This window comes from Anomaloglossus baeobatrachus, chromosome 9 (genome assembly GCF_048569485.1).
Source record: "Anomaloglossus baeobatrachus isolate aAnoBae1 chromosome 9, aAnoBae1.hap1, whole genome shotgun sequence".
NCBI lineage: Eukaryota > Metazoa > Chordata > Amphibia > Anura > Aromobatidae > Anomaloglossus > Anomaloglossus baeobatrachus.
This window is the reverse complement of record NC_134361.1, coordinates 146,603,515-146,624,758: the sequence shown is the minus strand read 5'-3', so window position 1 is coordinate 146,624,758 and position 21,244 is coordinate 146,603,515. Positions and strand designations below refer to the sequence as shown.

The following is a 21,244-nucleotide window of genomic DNA, read 5'->3' as shown; positions in this document are numbered from 1 at the left end:
TGGAATCCGCAGCACAGGTTAGCCCGAGGTTTCTGGGCGCCTCTGCTGCGAATTTCAGTCCGCAGCCGTCCCAGAAAATGGCGCTCTCATAGAAGCGCCATCATCTGGCGCTGTATCCAACTCTTCCAACAGCCCTGGAGCCGGGTGGCTTGTTGGGTAATCATGAGTTAATACTGGTTTTGTTTTACTAGCCAGTATTAAGCCAGAGATTCTTAATGTCAGGCACGTTTGACCCGGCCATTAAGAATCTCCAATAAAGGGTTAAAAAAAAGACACTACACAGAGAAAAAATACTTTAATAGAAATAAATACACAGACACATTAGAGACTCCATCTTTATTACCCCCTGTCAGCCCTCCACGATCCTGCTCTTCTGTCTTTCTCGTTCAACAAATGCAGCTCTGCTACATCACTGCTGCATGGGGGAAGACGCTGCTTCCCGTGGAGCCTTCACTCCGTGAAAGCTGCACGAGAAGCAGCGTGCAGCCTTCACTCCGTGAGTGATCAGTGCTGCTGGCTGTCAGCGGTAACGCTGACAGACGCGTTACCATAGCAACGGTGCTCTCGGAGCCGCGGTTAGCGGTGACGTCACCGCTAACTGCGTTGCTATGGCAACGGTGATCTCCGTTAATGACCGGCTGTGTCAGCCGGTCCCTAACGGAACGGGGAGTCGACCGTGTGCTAGAGCATGTCGCCGGTACACGGCGATACACAAATGTGCACCGTGTACCGGAGAGGTGCACTCGCAGGTCCTACATGACGCGTCATAGTCATGTGACCAATCTGTAACCAATGAGATAATAGCCACGTGACTGGTCACATGGCTATTTTGACGTCACGATAGGTCCTGCATCACTGCTTGCAGTGCCGGTCACCGGGAGGATTCAGCGATCATCGGATGGAATAGCGGCAGGAGACAGAGTGCAGGAGGGATCGCGGGGACCGGTAAGTGTTATGGCAATGTTTATTAACTGTTTGTGTACATTTATCATGCATTTTTATGTGTTTGTGATTGCCTCCCATTATAGCCTATAGGTTCGAGTTTGGTTCGTCGAACGTTCGACGAGCCGAACTCGAACGGGACCCCCGTTCGGCGAACCGTCCTCGAGCTGAACCGCGACCGGTTCGCTCATCTCTAGTAACTATTACTGTGCAGAATTATTAGGCAACTTAATAAAAACCAAATATATTCCCATCTCACTTGTTTATTTTCACCAGGTAAACCAATATAACTGCACAAAATTTAGAAATAAACATTTCTGACATGCAAAAACAAAATCCCAAAAAATTAGTGACCAATATAGCCACCTTTCTTTATGATGACACTAAACAGCCTACCATCCATAGGTTCTGTCAGTTGCTTGATCTGTTTACGATCAACATTGCGTGCAGCAACCACAACAACCTCCAGACACTGTTCCGAGAGGTGTACTGTTTTCCTTCCCTGTAGATCTTACACTTTATGAGGGACCACATGTTCTCTATGGGGTTCAGATCAGATGAACAAGGGGACCATGTCATTATTTTTTCATCCTTTAGACCTTTACTGGCCAGCCATGCTGTGGAGTAGTTGGATGCATTTGATGAAGCATTGTCCTGCATGAAAATCATGCTTTTCTTGAACGATACCGACATCTTCCTGTACCACTGCTTGAAGAAGTTGTCTTCCAGAAACTGGCAGTAGGTCTGGGAGTTGATGATACCAGCGCATACCAGTACCCCACCTCCACCTTGCTGGTGTCTGAGTCGGAGTGGAGCTCCCTGCCCTTTACTGATCCAGCCTCTGGCCCATCCATCTGGCCCATCAAGAGTTGTGACGCCCTGGACTAGCCAGGTAGTCACAGACATAACAACATACACCCCCACCCCCCCTAGACAGTTACATCAGTCAGTCAAAAACCCTTGTTGCCTCCCTCCAGGGTCTGATGTCCACACCAGGTGGGGCGGAGCCAGGCGGTTGGCCCCACCCACCGAGGAGTTCATAGGCCTGGAGGCGGGAAAAGCAGTCAGTTCAGTGGAGTTTAGTTTTGGAGGTGAAAGTGAGAGGACACGAAACTGCAAGTGTCTGGGTCGGAGCCCAGGCACTGACAGCAAGGTTGGCAGACGGTGGTGGCCATCTGCAGGAGTTAGTGGACCTCTGCAGAACCGTAGGACCGGGGTCGGGGGTTGGCCCGCCGGTACCGAACCGGGGAGCGGAGTGAAGCTAAGCACACAGGCAGGGCCATCGGACCAAGACCAGGCTTGGAGCCGCCGACAATAGTCAAATCCAAGTGTGACAGGAACCCCAGGGGTTTCCCAACAACCAAGACCCGACAGAAGGCAACAGTCCACACCGAGAGGATATACAGCCACCGCCACAGGCTAGAGATCCAAGGGCCAGCGCCTGCGGGCAAAACTGGCTCCTACGGCACCTATACGCCGGGGAGCGGACTACCGGTGGGCAACCACAGGAGTGAGAACATTCTAACAGGTGCAGGGAAAGACACCCACCATCAGCCGTCCGGGGAGAGCACAACAACACTGCAGCCGGCTGTGGGACCCGTCCATCCGTCCGTTTGGTTTACCAGAGACTCTGTCATTGACTGTCTGAGTGAGTACACCAGTGCCATCCGGCACCGCGCTGCCCCTGCACCCCTGCATCCCAGCCGTCCAGCCTCCCCGTTATACCACCGGGCCCCGGGATCACCAACCCCTACCCACGGAGGGGACAACATCCTAGCTGCTCCCTACCATCTCTCCCGGGATCCCCGTCACCAGTAGCGGTGGTGCCATCATCACCACGTCCCGTGGGTGGAGACACAAACTCTCTCCCCAGACAAACCATCCCTTTTCACTCACGGGTGAGGAGCGCTGCTTGAGTCCCCGGGTCCGGCCCACCGCTCGAGCCACCGAGCAGCTTCAGCAGAAGTCCCGGACCCGAGCCTGGCGAGCGCGTCGCCTCCGCCCGCGACAGAGTCACTCTCATTTTCATCAGTCCATAAAACTTTTGAAAAATCAGACTTAAGATATTTATTGGCCCAGTCTTGACGTTTTATCTTATGTTTCTTGTTCAAAGGTGGTGGCTTTTCAGCCTTCCTTACCTTGGCCATGTCCCTGAGTATGGCACACCTTGTGCATTTTGATACTCCAGTAACATTGCAGCTCTGAAATATGGCCAAACTAGTGGCAAATGGCATCTTGGCAGCTTCACGCTTGATTTTCCTCAATTCATGAGCAGTTATTTTGCACCTCTTTTGCCCAATACGCTTCTTGCGACCCTGTTGGCTATTTGCCATACACTTGATTGTTCAGTGATCATGCTTCAAAAGTTTGGCAATTTCAAGACTGCTGCATCCCTCTGCAAGACATCTCACAATTTTGTACTTTTCAGAGCCCGTCAAATCTCTCTTCTGACCCATTTTGCCAAAGGAAAGGAAGTTGCCTAATAAGTATGCACCCCTTATATAGGGTGTTGATGTCATTACACCACACCCCTCCTCATTACAGAGATGCACATCACCTGATTTATTTAATTGGTAGTTGGCTCTCAAGCCTATACAGCTCGGAGTAGGACAACATGTATAAAAAGTATCATGTGATCAAAATACTCATTTGCCTAATAATTCTGCACACAGTGTATATATTTTTATAGTTCCCCTAGTAAATAACTGCAGCTTTTTAAATCGTGTTTGTCTTCTTTACAGCTAAGAGTTTTCAAGTGACAGTTCACCTGTCCAGTGGTGTGCTAGGGTAAAACACTTACTAGAAAGCTGCAGCACCAAGTATGTGTGTGTCTGCCTCTCTCCCTCCAACAGCTGCTAACCTTCACCTGTCCATACACTTCTAAAGACAGCAGATAACCCAATCTGTTTCAGAGAAAAGTCAGATTTCTCTATTCAGATGGATTTTAACATGACAAATACAAGAGAAAAAGTTTCTAATGTTTGTACTAATGATTTATGCAAAATTTGTAGAAACCATTCATACAATTTTTATACTCTAAAGGGGGCTTTACACGCTACGACATCGCTAATGCGAACTCGTTGGGGTCACGGAATTGGTGACGCACATCCGGCCGCATTAGCGATACCGTTGCGTGTGACACCTATAAGCGATTTTGCATCGTTGCAAAAACGTGCAAAATCGCTCATTGGTGACATGAGGGTCCATTCTCAAAAATCGTTACTGCAGCAGTAACGAAGTTGTTCCTCGTTCCTGCGGCAGCACACATCGCTCCGTGTGACACCGCAGGAACGAGGAAGCTCTCCTTACCTGCCTCTCGGAGGGAAGGAGGTGGGCGGGATGTTACGTCCCGCTCATCTCCGCCCCTACGCTTCTATTGGGCAGCGGTTCAGTGACGCAGGTGTGACGTCGCTGTGACGCTGAACGAACCGCCCCCTTAGAAAGGAGGCGGTTCGCCGGTCACAGCAACGTCGCCGGGCAGGTAAGTATGTGTGACATGTCTGGGCGATGTTGTGCGGCACGGGCAGCGATTTGCCCGTGTCGCACAACAGATGGGGGCGGGTACCCACGCTAGCGATATCGGTACCGATATCGCAGCGTGTAAAGTAGCCTTTAATTGCAAGCAGCACAATGGAAGTCTACGTTCTGAGACCCCACCGATTACTGAAAACCCCCTGGGAAGTGTGATGTTCAGGAGACGAGAGCTCACAGCTCCTGCCTAGGCACAGACACAGATTGGAAGAAGGAATAAGTAGAAGACATAGGCTACATGACCGATGTAGCTAATCTGCTGTATCCATACTGCACTGTGTGCGCGGCAGGAGCTCTGAGCTCATCTACAGGGCTGAGCACTTCCTAGGAGATTTAAGAGTCGTCAGTGGAGGTCTCAGGACCCGGCCCCCACTGATCTGCCCGCAATCAAGAGTATGAAAAAATACTAAATATTGTATCAAAGGTTCAGTTTCTCTTTGAGGGAAATACTAGTGATAACCACAAGAGTCTCTCACATTAGTCTACCATCCATTGCTGCAGCTCCTCCAGGGATGATTTTTGTGATGAATATTCCAGGATCATCAGGAACGTGCGGATTATCAATTCCACCAGCAATGCTGAACCCCAGTCCTGAGTTTCCCTGCAAAAGATAATAAAAATATAAAGGTTAGAAAATTTAAGAAATATATGTGGCGCCCTGGAGTAGCCAGGTAGCCACAGACAAAACACACACACACAGTTACATTAGTCAGACAAAAACCCTTGTTGCCTCCCTCCAGGGTCTGATGTCCACACCAGGTGGGGCGGAGCCAGGTGGTTGGCCCCACCCACCGAGGAGTTCACAGGCCTGGAGGCGGGAAAGCAGACAGTTGAGTCTAGGAGGTGAAAGTGAGAGGTCACGTACTGCGGGTGTCTGGGTTGGAGCCCAGGCATTGAGAGCAAGGTTGGCAGACGGTGGTGGCCGTCTGCAGGAGCTGGTGGAACTCTGCAAAGCCGTAAGGACCGGGGCTGGGCGGTGGCCCACCGGTACCGGACCGGGGAATGGAGTGAAGCTAAGCACACAGGCAGGGCCATCGGACCCCGACCAGGCTTGGAGCCGCCGTCAATAGTCAAATCCGAATGTGACAGGAACCCCCGGGGTTCCCTAACAACCAAGTCCCGATTGAAGGCAACCGCTCACACCGTGAGGATATACAGCCACCGCCACCGGCTAGAAATCCAAGGGCCAGTGCCTGCGGGCAAAATGGGCTCCTCCGGTATCTATACACCGGGGAGCGGACTACCGTTGGGAAGCCATTGGAGTCAACACAGTACACAAAGGTGCAGGGAGAGACAGCCACCATCACCTGTCCGGGGAGAGACACTGCAGCCGGCTGCGGGACCCGTCCATCCAGCCGTTTGGTTTACCGGAGACTTTGTGCATCTATTGCTGAGTGAGTACACCCGTGCCATCCGGCACCGCGCCGTGCTGTCCCTGCAACCCTGCACCTCACCGACGCTGCCTCCCTGTCACACCACCGGGCCCCGGGACCACCAACCCCTACCCATGGATGGGGAAAACAACATCCCAGCTGCTCCCTACCATCGCTCCCGGGATCCCCGTCACCAGCAGCGGTGGTGCCCATCTTCACCACAACCCGTGGATGGCGTCACGGACTAAATCCCCAAACAAACCACCCCCTTTTCACTCACGGGTGAGGAGCGCTGCTCGAGTCCCCGGATCCGGCCCACCGCTCGAGCCACAGAGCAGCAGCAGCAGCGCCGGACCTGAGCATTAGCGAGCGAAGCGCCCCGCCGCCCGCGACATATACCGTATATTTGTTTTTATTTTAAACGAAGGGCAGTTTACAGCTTGTGAAATGATTTGCAGATATTGGATAATGCTTAATAAAAGTGGAAAAAGTATTGCCAGACTTAAGGCCACACACATTATATAATGGCCAAACCCTGTGATATCGGTGGACTCAGCCAACAACCTAATGTGAATGATAGCTGATGTCAGGGAAAGAAGGATCTGGCAACCTCCAAATTGGGACTCGCGATCCTTTTGTTCTCGGTGACATAAGCCTCCAACAGAGCAGCCTGACAGCGACTCTCTAGTAGAGAGGACACAGGTCCAGTCAGGAGAGCTGAGGGATACTGTGTATGATGTAATGGAGAGACATCTGACGGTCAATCGATCAGCAGAACCATTGTTATGCTGACAGCGATCCTTTGTGTGTGTGTGTGTGTGTGTGTGTGTGGGGTTTACTATTTTTAAGCCTGCTTTACACGAGACGATAGATTGTGCGATAGCACAATCGATCGTACCCGCCCCCGTCGTTTTTGCATCACGGGCAATTAGTTGCCCATGGCGCACAAACTCGTTTACCCCCCGTCACACATACTTACCTTCCGGACGACCTCGCTGTGGGCGACGAACGTCCACTTCCTGGAGTGGGCGGGACGTTCAGCGTCACAGCGACGTCACACGGCAGGCGGCCAATAGAAGCGGAGGGGCGGAGATGAGCGGGATATAAACATCCTGCCCACCTCCTTCCTTCCATTAAGCCGTCGGGTGCCGCGGGAGGCAGGTAAAGCTGCTGTTCATCGTTCCCGTGGTGTCACACGGAGCAACGTGTGATGCCACGTCAACGATGAACAACCTCCGCCATTTTAATTAAACAATTTTATGAAACCTAGCGACGAGTACACGACTCACGATTTGTGAGCGTTACTGCGTCGCTAGGAGGTGTCACACGAGACAACGTCGTGCGGTATGCCAGATGTGCGTCACGAAAACCGTGACCCCGACGACATATCGCACAATCTATCGCCTCGTGTAAAGCCCACTTTACACTTACCCTCTCCAATACAATCTCTTCATACTTGTATAAAGCATCGCTGCCATTTACCTGCAAAGAAAAGTGTAAAATGTTAGAGATTGGTAAACCTCATAGTCATTGTGCTATAGATATTCAGTACAATGGCTGTAATTAGAACCATCATTCAAAAGTTGTAAATAGAGTTGTGCGAATACCTAACTATTTGTACTCTCTATACTCATAACGAGTACTGTCTAATACTCGCGTATTCATTCCGAATAGTGTGCGCGATGCAAATCTATGGGGAATACCCGCAATGTAACGAGTAACCCAAATGCCGTACTATTCCTGCAAGTAGCAGGAATATATATAAACCTATAATGGCAGCAATGAATAATGGGATCTACTCAGAAAAATGTAGGAAACATGAATTTTAAGCCAAGATAAAAAATAATCTTTATTAGAACACAAAAATTGATAAAAACATAGATAAACAAAAAGGGGATATACACAATGAAAATCCTCCCTACACAGGAAAATTGCCCACATAGACAAAGCACAAGAGACACAGAAATACATGTGGTATGAAAAAGAAAAAAAGCCAATAAATGTGGGTAGATACTATATCTCTCAATTAGTGAGACAAAAAACAAATGCAAATGCAATAATTCATAAATACATCCCACATATAAAAAGAAAAACAATGCACAGTGTTAGCCACTAGAGGTCTATGCAGTAGATTAAATATATTTTTACAGTTGGATTTTATGTGCAATAATGCACATAGATCGTATGAGATTGCACAAAGTTAACTGGTGAATAAAGGATATTTTTAATAATTTATAATGCACATAACCCTAATTGTGGAAAGATGAATAAATAGATATCAAGAGATAAAGCGCATAAAAAAATTAGTACAACCACTTAAAATTAATTATTATTAATAATAATAATAATAATAATAATATTTACTTATTCATATAATTTGCTATTGCAAGTAACTTAGATTGTGCAAAAGGCAGGGAGATAGATAACAAGAAATAAAAAAGCAATTCATAGATAGAAAAAATGTATATGTGTGGGCTCAAAATACAGATACTGCAGATAAAGTACAAAAGATACACACAACAGCCAAGAAAATACAATTAGGACCTGTTGTCTGTCAGCAAGAGTGCAGGGAGCAAAAAGACCCAGAGGCAGGGGCACAACTACCGCGTTCGCAGAGGTCGCCGTTGCGACCGGGCCTAGCAGCTTAGGGGTCCACTCTGCAGATCAAGCGGCTGCTATATGTACCCTGTGCCCCTCCCCTGTCATCGCGGGGGGGGGGGTGTGTGTGCTGCATTATACACAGGGATGCCTGGGGGTGCTGAATTATACACAGGGATGCCTGGGGGTGCTGAATTATACATAGGGATGCCTGGTGGAGGCTGTATTATACACAGGGAGGCCTGGTGGAGGCTGCATTATACACATGGAGGCCTGGGGGTTCTGCATTATACACATGGAGGCCTGGGGGTTCTGCATTATACACAGGGAGGCCTGGTGGGGGCTGCATTACACACAGGGAGGCCTGGTGGAGGCTGAATTATACACAGGGTGGCCTGGTGGGGGCTGCATTATACAAAATGAAGGACACCTTATACAAAGACTATAGGGGTGAATTTACATGGAGGAGTATGGGGCTGCATAATACAATATGAAGGTTTATGCGGCTGCATTATAGTACATATAGGACTATAGGGGCTACATTAAAATATATGGACTATGGAGGCTACCTTATACATGGACTATGGGGGTGCATTATAAAACATTGAGGACTATGTGGTGCAGTATAATATATTGAGTACTATGGGGTGAATTATAATACATGGAGAACTATGGAAAATGCATTATAATACATGGAGGATTATAGAGCTGCATTCTATTATATGAAGGGTTAGGTGGGACCCTTTATACTATATGGAAGGCTATGTTGGGGCCATTACAGTATTTGGAGAACTATATACGAGAGGGGACAAAAATACACGCATGTGATGGAAAAGTTTTGTGCTGAGTGTAAAAGGCTCTTACCCTCAGCACCCAGCTTTCCCATGCTCTATTATATAGCTCTCAGAAGCCAGCTTTCCCATACTCTGATATGGGAAAGCTGAGTGCCGATGACAAGATGCATATCAGAACATAGGAAAGCTGGGTGCTGCTAGAAGGATTTTAGATCATGAGAAATCTGGGTGTTGATGGTAAGAGCCAAGTGTCAGCTTGATTATCACGTACCCCGAGTTTCAGTGTCATTATCCCGTTCCCCAAGTGTCGGTGTACCTGGAGGGGGGGCACGGATCCGAACTTTGCACCGGGGCCCATCAATCTCTAGTTACGCCACTGCCCAGAGGGATTAATGGTCAATGGTAAATGTTTATTTCTTATCTACCTCCTTGCCTTCTGCACTATCTGCTCTTTTATCCATGTTTTAATCATTTTTTGTGTTCTAATAAAGATTACTTTTATCTTCGGTTAAAACTTTTTATAGGTTTTCTTGATTCTTATGAGTTAGCCCTATATATCCTCTATCCTCCTGTACCAGTCTGAGCCTTGTATTGTTTATGATTATTGTACTTGTCCCTATTATGTATACCCCTTTCACATGTAAAGCACCATGGCATATATGGCGCTATAAAAATAATAATAATAATAATAATCTATATATATAATTGCCTTATTCTGTCTGTCTGTCTGTCTTACTCCAAAATTGTGTCACCGTGACAGTGCCGTTACAGTGACAACTGTCGGATTGGCTGCTGGGCTCGGCCTGACCCCACCCCCCCATGGATTGGCCGCTCGCCTCGGCCTGGCCCCGCCCCCCGCATGGATTAGCCGCTCGCCCCGGCCCTCCGCACGCATCGCCCGCTCCAGCGTACACCGGCTCCCGGTACACATATGCAGGGAGCCGGCATACGCTGACGCCTCACCCGCTCGCCCCCGCCACACGTTGGCACACTCGGCCCCGCCCCCGGCGGACATAACCTTGCAATGCTGGGATCGTGACGGAGCCGGTGTACGCTGGTAACCATGATACACATCGCGAAACTATAGGAAGCGCTTCCCTTAGTTACCCGATGTGTATCATGGTTACCAGCGTACACCGGCTCCCAGTACACATGTGCAGGGAGCCGGCATACGCTAACGCCTCACCCGCTCAGCCCCGGCCCCGGAACACGTTGCCACGCTCGGACCCGCCCCCGGCGGCCCCAGCATGGGGGATGGAGCACGATGGGGTGTGTGCAGCATGGAGGATGGAGCACGATGGGGGGTGTGCAGCATGGAGGATGGATCATGATGGGGAGTGCGCAGCATGGGAGATGTAGCACGATAGGGGGTGCGCAGCATGGGGGATGGAGCACGATGGGGGTGTGCAGCATGGGAGATGGAGCACGATGGGGGTGCGCAGCATGGGGGATGGAGCACGATGAGGGGTGCGCAGCATGGGGGATGGAGCATGATGAGGGGTGCGCAGCATGGGGGATGGAGCACGATGGGGGTGCGCAGCATGGGGGATGGAGCACGATGGGGGGGTGCAGCATGGGGGATGGAGCACGATGGGGGGTGCGCAGCATGGGGGATGGAGCATGATGGGGGGTGCGCAGCATGGGGGATGGAGCACGATGGGGGGTGCGCAGCATGTCGGACGGAGCACGATGGGGGTGCGCATGGGGGATGGAGCATGATGGGGGGTGCGCAACATGGGGGATGGAGTACAATAGGGGGTGCACAGCATGGGGGATGGAGCACGATGGGGGGTGCAAAGCATGGGGGATGAAGCACGATGGGGGTGCGCAGCATGATGGGGGTTGCGCAGCATGGGGGTGCGCAGCATGGGGGATGAAGCACGATGGGGGTGCTCCAGCATGATGGGGGTTGCGCAGCATGGGGGATGGAACACGATGGGAGGTGCGCAGCATGGTGGATGGAGCACAATGAGGGGTGCACAGCATGAGGGGATGGAGCACGATGAGGGGTGCGCAGCATGGGGGATGGAGCACGATGAGGGGTGCACACCTCCCCCCAAAACACACACACACACCGCCACACAGCACACCACACACACACACTGGGAACCACAAACACCGCCCTACACAGACACACACACAGACAACGCCGCACACACACAACACCCAACACACAAACACTGCGGCATACATAAATATATACGCACATACCGCGCAACACACACACTGCACAAGACATACCTCCCCCCAAAACACACACACACACTCCACACCCACACAAACCGCGCAACACACACAGCACCACACACAGAACGCTGCAGACACACAGCGCTCCACAAACAACGCAACACATACAACGCAACACACATACAACACCGCTCTCACACACCCCCACACCCAGACAACACCCAGAACATTTACAGCGCTCTACACAAACACTTGGCAACTACACACAACAACATCTATATATATATATATTATATATTATATATATATATATATATATATATATATATATATATGTATATATATATATATATATATATATATATATATATACAGTGCCTACAAATAGTATTCAACCCCCTGAAGATTTAGCAGGTTTGATAAGATGCAAATAAGTTAGAGCCTGCAAACTTCAAACAAGAGCAGGATTTATTAACAGATGCATAAATCTTTCTTACAAACCAACAAGTTATGTTGCTCAGTTAAATTTTAATAAATTTTCAACATAAAAGTGTGGGTCAATTATTATTCAACCAATAGGTTTAATATTTTGTGGAATAACCCTTGTTTGCAATTACAGCTAATAATCGTCTTTTATAAGACCTGATCAGGCCGGCACAGGTCTCTGGAGTTATCTTGGCCCACTCCTCCATGCAGATCTTCTCCAAGTTATCTAGGTTCTTTGGGTGTCTCATGTGGACTTTAATCTTGAGCTCCTTCCACAAGTTTTCAATTGGGTTAAGGTCAGGAGACTGACTAGGCCACTGCAACACCTTGATTTTTTCCCTCTTGAACCAGGCCTTGGTTTTCTTGGCTGTGTGCTTTGGGTCGTTGTCTTGTTGGAAGATGAAATGACGACCCATCTTAAGATCCTTGATGGAGGAGCGGAGGTTCTTGGCCAAAATCTCCAGGTAGGCCGTGCTATCCATCTTCCCATGGATGCGGACCAGATGGCCAGGCCCCTTGTCTGAGAAACAGCCCCACAGCATGATGCTGCCACCACCATGCTTGACTGTAGGGATGGTATTCTTGGGGTCGTATGCAGTGCCATCTAGTCTCCAAACGTCACGTGTGTGGTTGGCACCAAAGATCTCGATCTTGGTCTCATCAGACCAGAGAACCTTGAACCAGTCTGTCTCAGAGTCCTCCAAGTGATCATGAGCAAACTGTAGACGAGCCTTGACATGACGCTTTGAAAGTAAAAGGTACCTTACGGGCTCGTCTGGAACGGAGACCATTGCGGTGGAGTCCGTTAGTTATGGTATTGATTGAAACCAATGTCCGCACTGCCATGAGATCTTCCCGAAGCTCCTTCCTTGTTGTCCTTGGGTTAGCCTTGACTCTTCAGACAAGCCTGGCCTCGGCACGGGTGGAAACTTTCAAAGGCTGTCCAGGCCGTGGAAGGCTAACAGTAGTTCCATAAGCCTTCCACTTCCGGATGATGCTCCCAACAGTGGAGACAGGTAGGCCCAACTCCTTGGAAAGGGTTTTGTACCCCTTGCCAGCCTTGTGACCCTCCACGATCTTGTCTCTGATGGCCTTGGAATGCTCCTTTGTCTTTCCCATGTTGACCAAGTATGAGTGCTGTTCACAAGTTTGGGTAGGGTCTTAATTAGTCAGAAAAGGCTGGAAAAAGAGATAATTAATCCAAACATGTGAAGCTCATTGTTCTTTGTGCCTGAAATACTTCTTAATACTTTAGGGGAACCAAACAGAATTCTGGTGGTTTGAGGGGTTGAATAATAAATGACCCTCTGAATAAACTTTTCACAATTTAAAAAAAAAAAAAAAATAAAAAAAGAAATAACATTCTTTTTTGCTGCAGTGCATTTCACACTTCCAGGCTGATCTACAGTCCAAATGTCACAATACCAAGTTAATTCCGAATGTGTAAACCTGCTAAATCTGCAGGGGGTTGAATACTACTTGTAGGCACTGTATATATATATATAACAAAAATCATACATTAACTACACAATACGTAAATTCTAGAATACCCGATTCGTTAGAATCGGTCCACCTTCTAGTAATAATATAAGGTAATTTATTGGTTTTTCAGAATATTGTAAACCTATACAAAAGACGAGTATTGAGCCAAAGAAATGACATATGACGGCAGATTTTATTCAAAATTATTAAAACAAGATGTATAAAAGAAGAGGTCACTCAAACCAGATCCAAAGAAGGTTGTGCATAAAAAACTACATTCACATACACAAATATAGGCAAATTTCAACAAAGAAAATAAGTACATAAAAATGTGTGTATGTAAAATATATATATCTGGGACCCGCACAAAGGTGCCATATGGGAATAAATCAATGAGAATGAAGATGAATAATGTGCAATACTTGTGATATCCACAAGATGGCAGTGTATGTCCAAAAGAAGGTGCAGAATGCAGCCTCAAGCAAGCAGCAGAAGCCCTGAAAGGAAAAGCATGCAGAACCTTCTATGCCATCAGAAGACAACTGTACCACCTCAAACCACCTGTGAGAGTCTGGCTCAAGATATTTGACAGCGTCATCACCCCTATACTGCTATATGGCAGCGAGGTATGGGGCCCAGTGACCTACCCAGACCACACAAAGTGGGATTCCAGCCCTACCGAAGTCTTCCACATGGAGTTCTGTAAATATCTCCTCCAAGTCCATCGCAGCACCTCAAACATAGCCTGTAGGGCAGAGCTGGGCCGATTCCCCTTATGGTTCACTATACACAAGAGGGCGCTATCACACCAGGCACACACACAGAACAGCAACCCCAGCTCCTACCATCATAAAGCCCTGCTGAGCCGGAGCCCAGAGCAAGCCAGGAACCCCGGCAGCCAGTCCAGCCAAAGTCAGCAACACCCCCTGACAAAAGCCCAAATAAAAGAGATCTCAGAGAGCTGCAAGATGCAATACATAGAGGACTGGAAGAGTGAATTAGAGAACTCCCAGAAACTCACCATCTACCGGTCACTGCGGAGGGACTACACTCTGGCCCCATATCTGGAAAGGCTACGCCACCCCAAAGACAGGCAGACCCTGAGCCTGTACAGACTGAGTGCCCACAGCCTAGAGGTGGAAACAGGGCGGCACCGACAGACATACAAGCCGCGAGAGAACAGACTGTGCCAGCACTGCCAGCAGGGGGCTCTGGAGGACGAGACGCATTTCCTACTGCACTGTGACAAATACTCAGCAGTGAGGGGCTCCCACTTCCAGAAATTTACCACCCATAGCCCGGGCTTTCCATCCATGGATGAGGACATGAAACTCCGCTTCCTACTGGGGGAAGAGGAATCAATGGTGGAGATCGCCGCCCAATATGTCACCACATGTCATAAGCTGAGGGGAACCTAAGACCCCTAAATGGACTGTCAGAGCCCAAATTGTGCCCCCCAACTCCCCATAACCCTGATCCCCTCCCACCACACTTACTGTATTTCTCTTGCTTTGGCAACACTAATTGTATTTTGGTCCTGCCAATAAAGCATATTTGAATTGAATTGAATTGAATTGAATGCATGGAAAATGGGTCTATATAAGACCAGTGGCAAATGGAAAAACAACATTTGACCACAGAAAAGGAATGTGTCACCATGAGCAATAGCGGCAATGCACAATGCTAAGGACATATAAAGATGAACAAAAAAGGGGTCAGAGGATATCTTGTTGTTTTAATAGTTTCAAATACATTCTGAAGTTATGTTATTTCTGTGGCTCTATACTCCTCTTCTGTAAAGGTTTACAGAGTGTATTTCAGGGTTGTATGTGGAGCGCAATGCCCCCAGGACGGACTGCTGGTTTCCTGGCCCAACGTTACAGCCTCATACAGTGGTGTGAAAAAGTGTTTGCACCGTTTCTGATTTCTTATTCTTTTGCATGTTTGTCTCAATTAATTGTTTCACGTTACCAAACAAATTTAACTATTAGACATAGACAACACAAAGTAAACACAAAACGCAGTTTATAAATGAAGGTCTTTATTAGTAAGGGAAAAAGAAATCCAAATCTACAGGGTCCTGTGTGAAAAAGTGATTGCCTCCTAAACCTAATAACTGGTTGGGCCACCCTTAATCAGAAACAATTGCAATGAACCGTTTGTGATAACTATGTATTTTGCAACGCTCTTGAGAAGTTTTGGCCACTAATCTTTGCAGAATTAAGCCATATTGGAGGGTTTGTGAGCATGAACCGCCTTTTTAACATCACAGTAAATCAGTCAGAGTAAAGGCCCCTTTACACACTAAAACTTTCTAGCGACCCCACCAGCGATCCCAACCTGGCCGGGATCGCTACAAAGTCTCTGGTGAGCTGTCAAACAGGCAAACCTGGCCAACGACGCAACAGCGATCCGGACCTGCAGAACGACCTAGCTAGTCAAACACTGGAAACGAGTGATGTGTCACAATATCTGTCAATCACTATTCTCTGTCAGTCGGTCTCTCCCTCTCGGTCTCTATTCTCTCTCTGTCGGTCCGTCACTATCTCTGTCCCTCTCTCACAGTCTGTCGGTCATTTTCCCCTCCTCTCTCATACTCACCGTTCCCCCGATCCCCGGCGCTGCGCTTCACGGCATTCACACTGCTGCGGCGGCTTTTCCTCTTTTGAAAAAGCCGGCCGCTCATTAAACAATTTCGTATTCCCTACTTTCCCCGCCCACAGGCGCCTATGATTGGTTGCAGTGAGACACGCCCCCACGGTGAGTGACAGGTGTGTCACTGCACCCAATCACAGCAGCCGGTGGGCGTGTCTATACTGTGCAGTGAAATAAATAATTAAATAATTAAAAAAAACGGCGTGCGGTCCCCCCCAATTTTAATACCAGCCAGATAAAGCCATACGGCTGAAGGCTGGTATTCTCAGGATGGGGAGCTCCACGTTATGGGGAGCCCCCCAGCCTAACAATATCAGTCAGCAGCCGCCCAGAATTGCCGCATCCATTAGATGCGGCTGTTCTGGGACAGTACCCAGCTCTTCCAGATTTGCCCTGGTGCGTTGGCAAATCAGGGTAATAAGGAGTTATTGGCAGCCCATAGCTGCCAATAAGTCCTAGATTAATCATGTCAGGCGTCTCCCGGAGAAACCTTCCATGATTAATCTGTAAATTACAGTAAATAAACACACACAACTGAAAAAATCATTTATTAGAAATATAAAAAACACAAACACATTCCCTCATCACCAATTTAATCAGCCCCAAAAAGCCCTCCTTGTCCGGCGTAATCCATGGACCTCCAGCGTCGCTTCCAGCTGTGCTGCATGCAGGTGACAGGAGCAGCAGAAGACACCGCCGCTCCTGTCACCTCCACGCAGCTAATGAAGACAGCCGCGCGATCAGCTGAGCTGTCACTGAGGTTACCCGCTGTCACTGGATCCAGCGGTGGATGCAGCGGTGGCCGCGGGTAACCTCAGTGACAGCTCAGCTGATCGCGCTACTCACCTCAGTTGCTGCCTGGAGCTGACCGTAGCGGCGGTGAGTAGCGCGATCAGCTGAGCTGTCACTGAGGTTACCCGCGGCCACCGCTGTATCCACCACTGGATCCATGTAACCTCAGTGACAGCTCAGCTGATCGCGCGGCTGTCATCATTAGCAGCGTGGAGGTGACAGGAGCGGCGGTGTATTCTCCTGCTCCTGTCACCTGCATGCAGCACAGCTGGAAGCGACGCTGGAGGTCCGTGGATTACGCCGGACAAGGAGGGCTTTTTGGGGCTGATTAAATTGGTGATGAGGGAATGTGTTTGTGCTTTTTATTTCTAATAAATGATTTTTTCAGTTGTGTGTGTTTATTTACTGTAATTTACAGATTAATCATGGAAGGAATCTTGGGGAGACGCCTGACATGATTAATCTAGGACTTATTGGCAGCTATGGGCTGCCAATAACTCCTTATTACCCCGATTTGCCAATGCACCAGGGCAAATCGGGAAGAGCCGGGTACTGTCCCAGAACAGCCGCATCTAATGGATGCGGCCATTCTGGGCGGCTGCTGACTGATATTGTTAGGCTGGGGGGCTCCCCATAACGTGGAGCTCCCCATCCTGAGAATACCAGCCTTCGGCCGTATGGCTTTATCTGGCTGGTATTAAAATTGGGGGGGACCGCACGCCGGTTTTTTTAATTATTTATTTATTTCACTGCACAGTATAGACACGCCCACCGGCTGCTGTGATTGGGTGCAGTGAGACACCTGTCACTCAGCGTGGGGGCGTGTCTCACTGCAACCAATCATAGGCGCCTGTGGGCGGGGAAAGTAGGGAATACGAAATTGTTTAATGAGCGGCCGGCTTTTTCAAAAGAGGAAAAGCCGCCGCAGCAGTGTGAATGCCGTGCAGCGCAGCGCCGGGGCATCGGGGGAACGGTGAGTATGAGAGAGGAGGGGAAAATGACCGACAGACTGTGAGAGAGGGACAGAGATAGTGACAGACCGACAGAGAGAGAATAGAGACCGAGAGGGAGAGACCGACTGACAGAGAATAGTGATTGACAGATATTGTGACACATCACTCGTTTCCAGTGTTTTAAGTCCCCTTTACACACTGAGACTTTGCTGCACAGCGGGAAACAAAGGACCAAAGAATGGTCCTGAATGATTTGTAGCGATCAGCAACTTCACAGCAGGGGCCAGGTCGCTGATGTGTTTCACACACTGCAATGTCGCTGGGGAGGTCGCTATTACGTCACAAAACCGGTGACGTTACAGCGATGTCGTTTGAGATGTTGCAGTGTGTAAAGCCACCTTAAGGTCAGGACTTTGACTAAGCCACTGCAAAGTCTTAATTTTGTTTTCTTAAGTCAATGAGGAGGACTTGCTGGTGTGTTTTGGATCATTGTCCTGCAGCATAACCCAAGTGTGCTTCAGCTTAAGGTCCCGAACAGATGGACATTCTCTTTCAGGAGTTTTTGGTAGACAGCAGAATTCATGGTTCCATTTACCACAGCAAGTCTTCCATGTCCTCAAGCAGCAAAACAGCCCCAGACCATCACACTACCACCACCATATTTTACTGTAGGTATGATGTTCTTTTTTTGAAATGCTGTGTTACTTCTTCACCAGATGTAATGAGACATACACCTTCCTAAAAGTTCTACTTTTGTCTCGTCAGTCCACAGAGTATTCTCCCAAAATTCTTGGCGATCATAAAGATATTTTCTGGTAGAACTGAGAGGAGCTTTTATGTTTTTTTTTACTTCGCAGTGGTTTTCATTTTAGAACTCTGCCATGCTGGCCATTTTTGCCCAGTCTCTTTCTTATGCTGGAGTCATGAACTGAGGCAAGTGTTGTGGGGTCTTTTGTGACCTCTTTGATAAGTCGTTGCTGCGCTCTCAGGGTAATTTTGAATGGCTGGTCACTCCTGGGAAGGTTCACCAGTGTTCCATGTTTTTGCCATGTGTAGATAATGGCTCTCACTGTGATTCGCTGGCATCCCAAAGCTTTAGAAATGGCTTTATAACATTTTCTAGACTGCTACATGTCAATTACTTTCTCATTTGTTCCTGAATGTCTTTAGATCGCGACATGATGTCTAGCTTTTGAGGATCTTTTGGTCTACTTCACTTTATCAGGCAGGTCCTATTTAAGTGATTTCTTGACTGAGAACAGGTGTGGCATTAATCAGGTCTTGGTGTGGCTAGGGAAATTGAACTCTGCTTCCCACAGATGTAATAAACTACGGTTGATTTATGTTTTAAGAGGACTTGGAGGAGGGGCAATTACTTTTTCACACAGGGACCTATAGGTTTGGATGTCTTTTTCCCTTAATAATAAAGTTCTTAATTTATAAACTGCATTTTGTGTTACTTGGATTATCTTTTTCTAATATTTACATTTGTTTGGTGATCTGAAACATTTAAGTGTCAGAAACATGCAAAGTAATAAAAAATCTGGAAGGGGGCAAACACTTTTTTCACACCTTTGTGTGTGTCTATGACCTGCAATCATTCTGGGCATTGTTGTCCTCATTCGGACTTGTGACACACATTTAGGTAAACTCAATCTAACAATGGTTGATATGCACAGAAACTCGGTCTTACTGTTATCTTCAGGGCATATGTAACATGGAAGCAGATAGCAAGGCTACAACAAGGGCCTAAGCGAGGGCAGACCCAATCTCTTTGGTGGGCTTCATCCTCTTTCTAAAAAGTAACTACCTTGTCCGCAAATAACAGTGTGGGGAATAACCCGGACCATCTATCAAAGGGTAAAGCCCTATGCATCAATGGGGTGCTCATTTTGATTTTTGCAATGGGACTCTTTTTCTTTCTGGTATGACAATGGCTAGCATAGATTGTTATATAATACCGCCGATAGAAAGTCATGTACATAAAGAATCATGTTTAGAACTGAAAAATATTATTGATCAGGTGCTTGTTAAATATAGGGGTAATGGCATTGCTTATGAATACTGCATGGTATTTGTGGATAATGTCATTTCTGATCTCCCGTCCAGAATTATTATTATAAATATATTTTCTCCTTCTAGTTTAGCTCTAAGGCGTCAGACAGATAACAGTCCACTAGATGGTGTTAGCAAGCTGATACAGAGTCACAGCCGCAGATTCTGGCCTGTTCTGGGGAATAAAGATGCAGAAATCAAATGAACCAACATGAAAAAATGCAGATAATAAACCAATATGAGTAGATGAAAGAAATAAAAAGGTATGCATGTACATGGAGGGAATAGGGGAGGTGGGACAGGCCCTCTGGGGAAAGGTGAATCCTCCGTATGCCCATGTGCAGTGTGGGCCTGTCATACCGCTATATGTGCAGTACGGGGCACAATACACTTGGCTCTTTGTACAGACAAGCCTGCATCTCATCAGTCATTTCACAAACTCCCCGATTATTATTATTATTATACAGAAGCTCAGGTACATTTGTGAATGAGTGTAAAGCTCGATGCATGTAACTGTAAATTGGGCCTCCAGAGCCATGTAACTGGTGGACCACTGGAATCCCAGTTCAAGACTGGAATAGAGAATAACAGAAGGATGTAACACAACACAGAAACAAAACCATAATACTTGCAGGGGAGAATACCAATGTAATATGGTTTCCTATAAAAGTTCTCTGTATGTTACTGAAAAATTGGAGGCATTTGGAGGTTCAGTATGGTTCATAGAAATGTATGTTTGAGAAAAAAAACTGCATTATGTGAATAAAAACTAATTTTGTTAGTTCACAAGAAAACTAAAATAAAAAATTAGTTTTACTTTAAATATGAATAAAAAACTTTAATACACAATGTTATACAATAAAATTATTGTACAATTATTAAGTAATAAAGAGGTATTATATATCCAAATAGAAAAAGGTTCTGTCCAGCGCAAGGAGGAGAGATACACCGTCAGTAAATTTCCAGGTAATTTATTTTTGCTTGGTTCCAGTTAAAAAATGATCATATAGACATATGAGCATATCAAGCCATAACCCCCCTTTAGGAGCCGCCTGGATGGCCATGGGTTAAATTGGAGGAATTCATCAAGAATCTGCACCTGCTTATTTGAAGGACTTTTATGCATGGATATACAGTATAAAGGACTCACATCACTAAGTAAAGCAACTTGACAAAGGCTACACCACAGTAGCCAAAATGCGTTGCTGTACGTCATTTTTCCACTGGGGGTTATGGCTTGATATGCTCATATGTCTATATGATCATTTTTTAACCGGAACCAAGCAAAAATAAATTACCTGGAAATTTACTGACGTGTATCTCTCCTCCTTGCGCTGGGCAGAACCTTTTTCTATTTGCAAGCCACAGGCAACTGCACCTGCAGCCCGAGCAGCAG

At 47.5% G+C, this 21,244-nt stretch overlaps 1 protein-coding gene across 1 annotated transcript in view; it reads right to left on the bottom strand.

Annotated features, from left to right (window-relative positions):
- The window catches only part of DLG3 (discs large MAGUK scaffold protein 3), a 557,827-nt gene that overhangs the window by 296,872 nt on the left and 239,711 nt on the right, over nt 1-21,244 (bottom strand). The window contains exons 3-4 of the mRNA XM_075324895.1: nt 7,278-7,328; nt 4,950-5,074 (exon numbers count right to left, since the gene is read on the bottom strand). Coding sequence (XP_075181010.1) covers nt 4,950-5,074; nt 7,278-7,328 — 176 coding nt within the window. The remainder of the gene's footprint in view (nt 1-4,949; nt 5,075-7,277; nt 7,329-21,244) is intronic.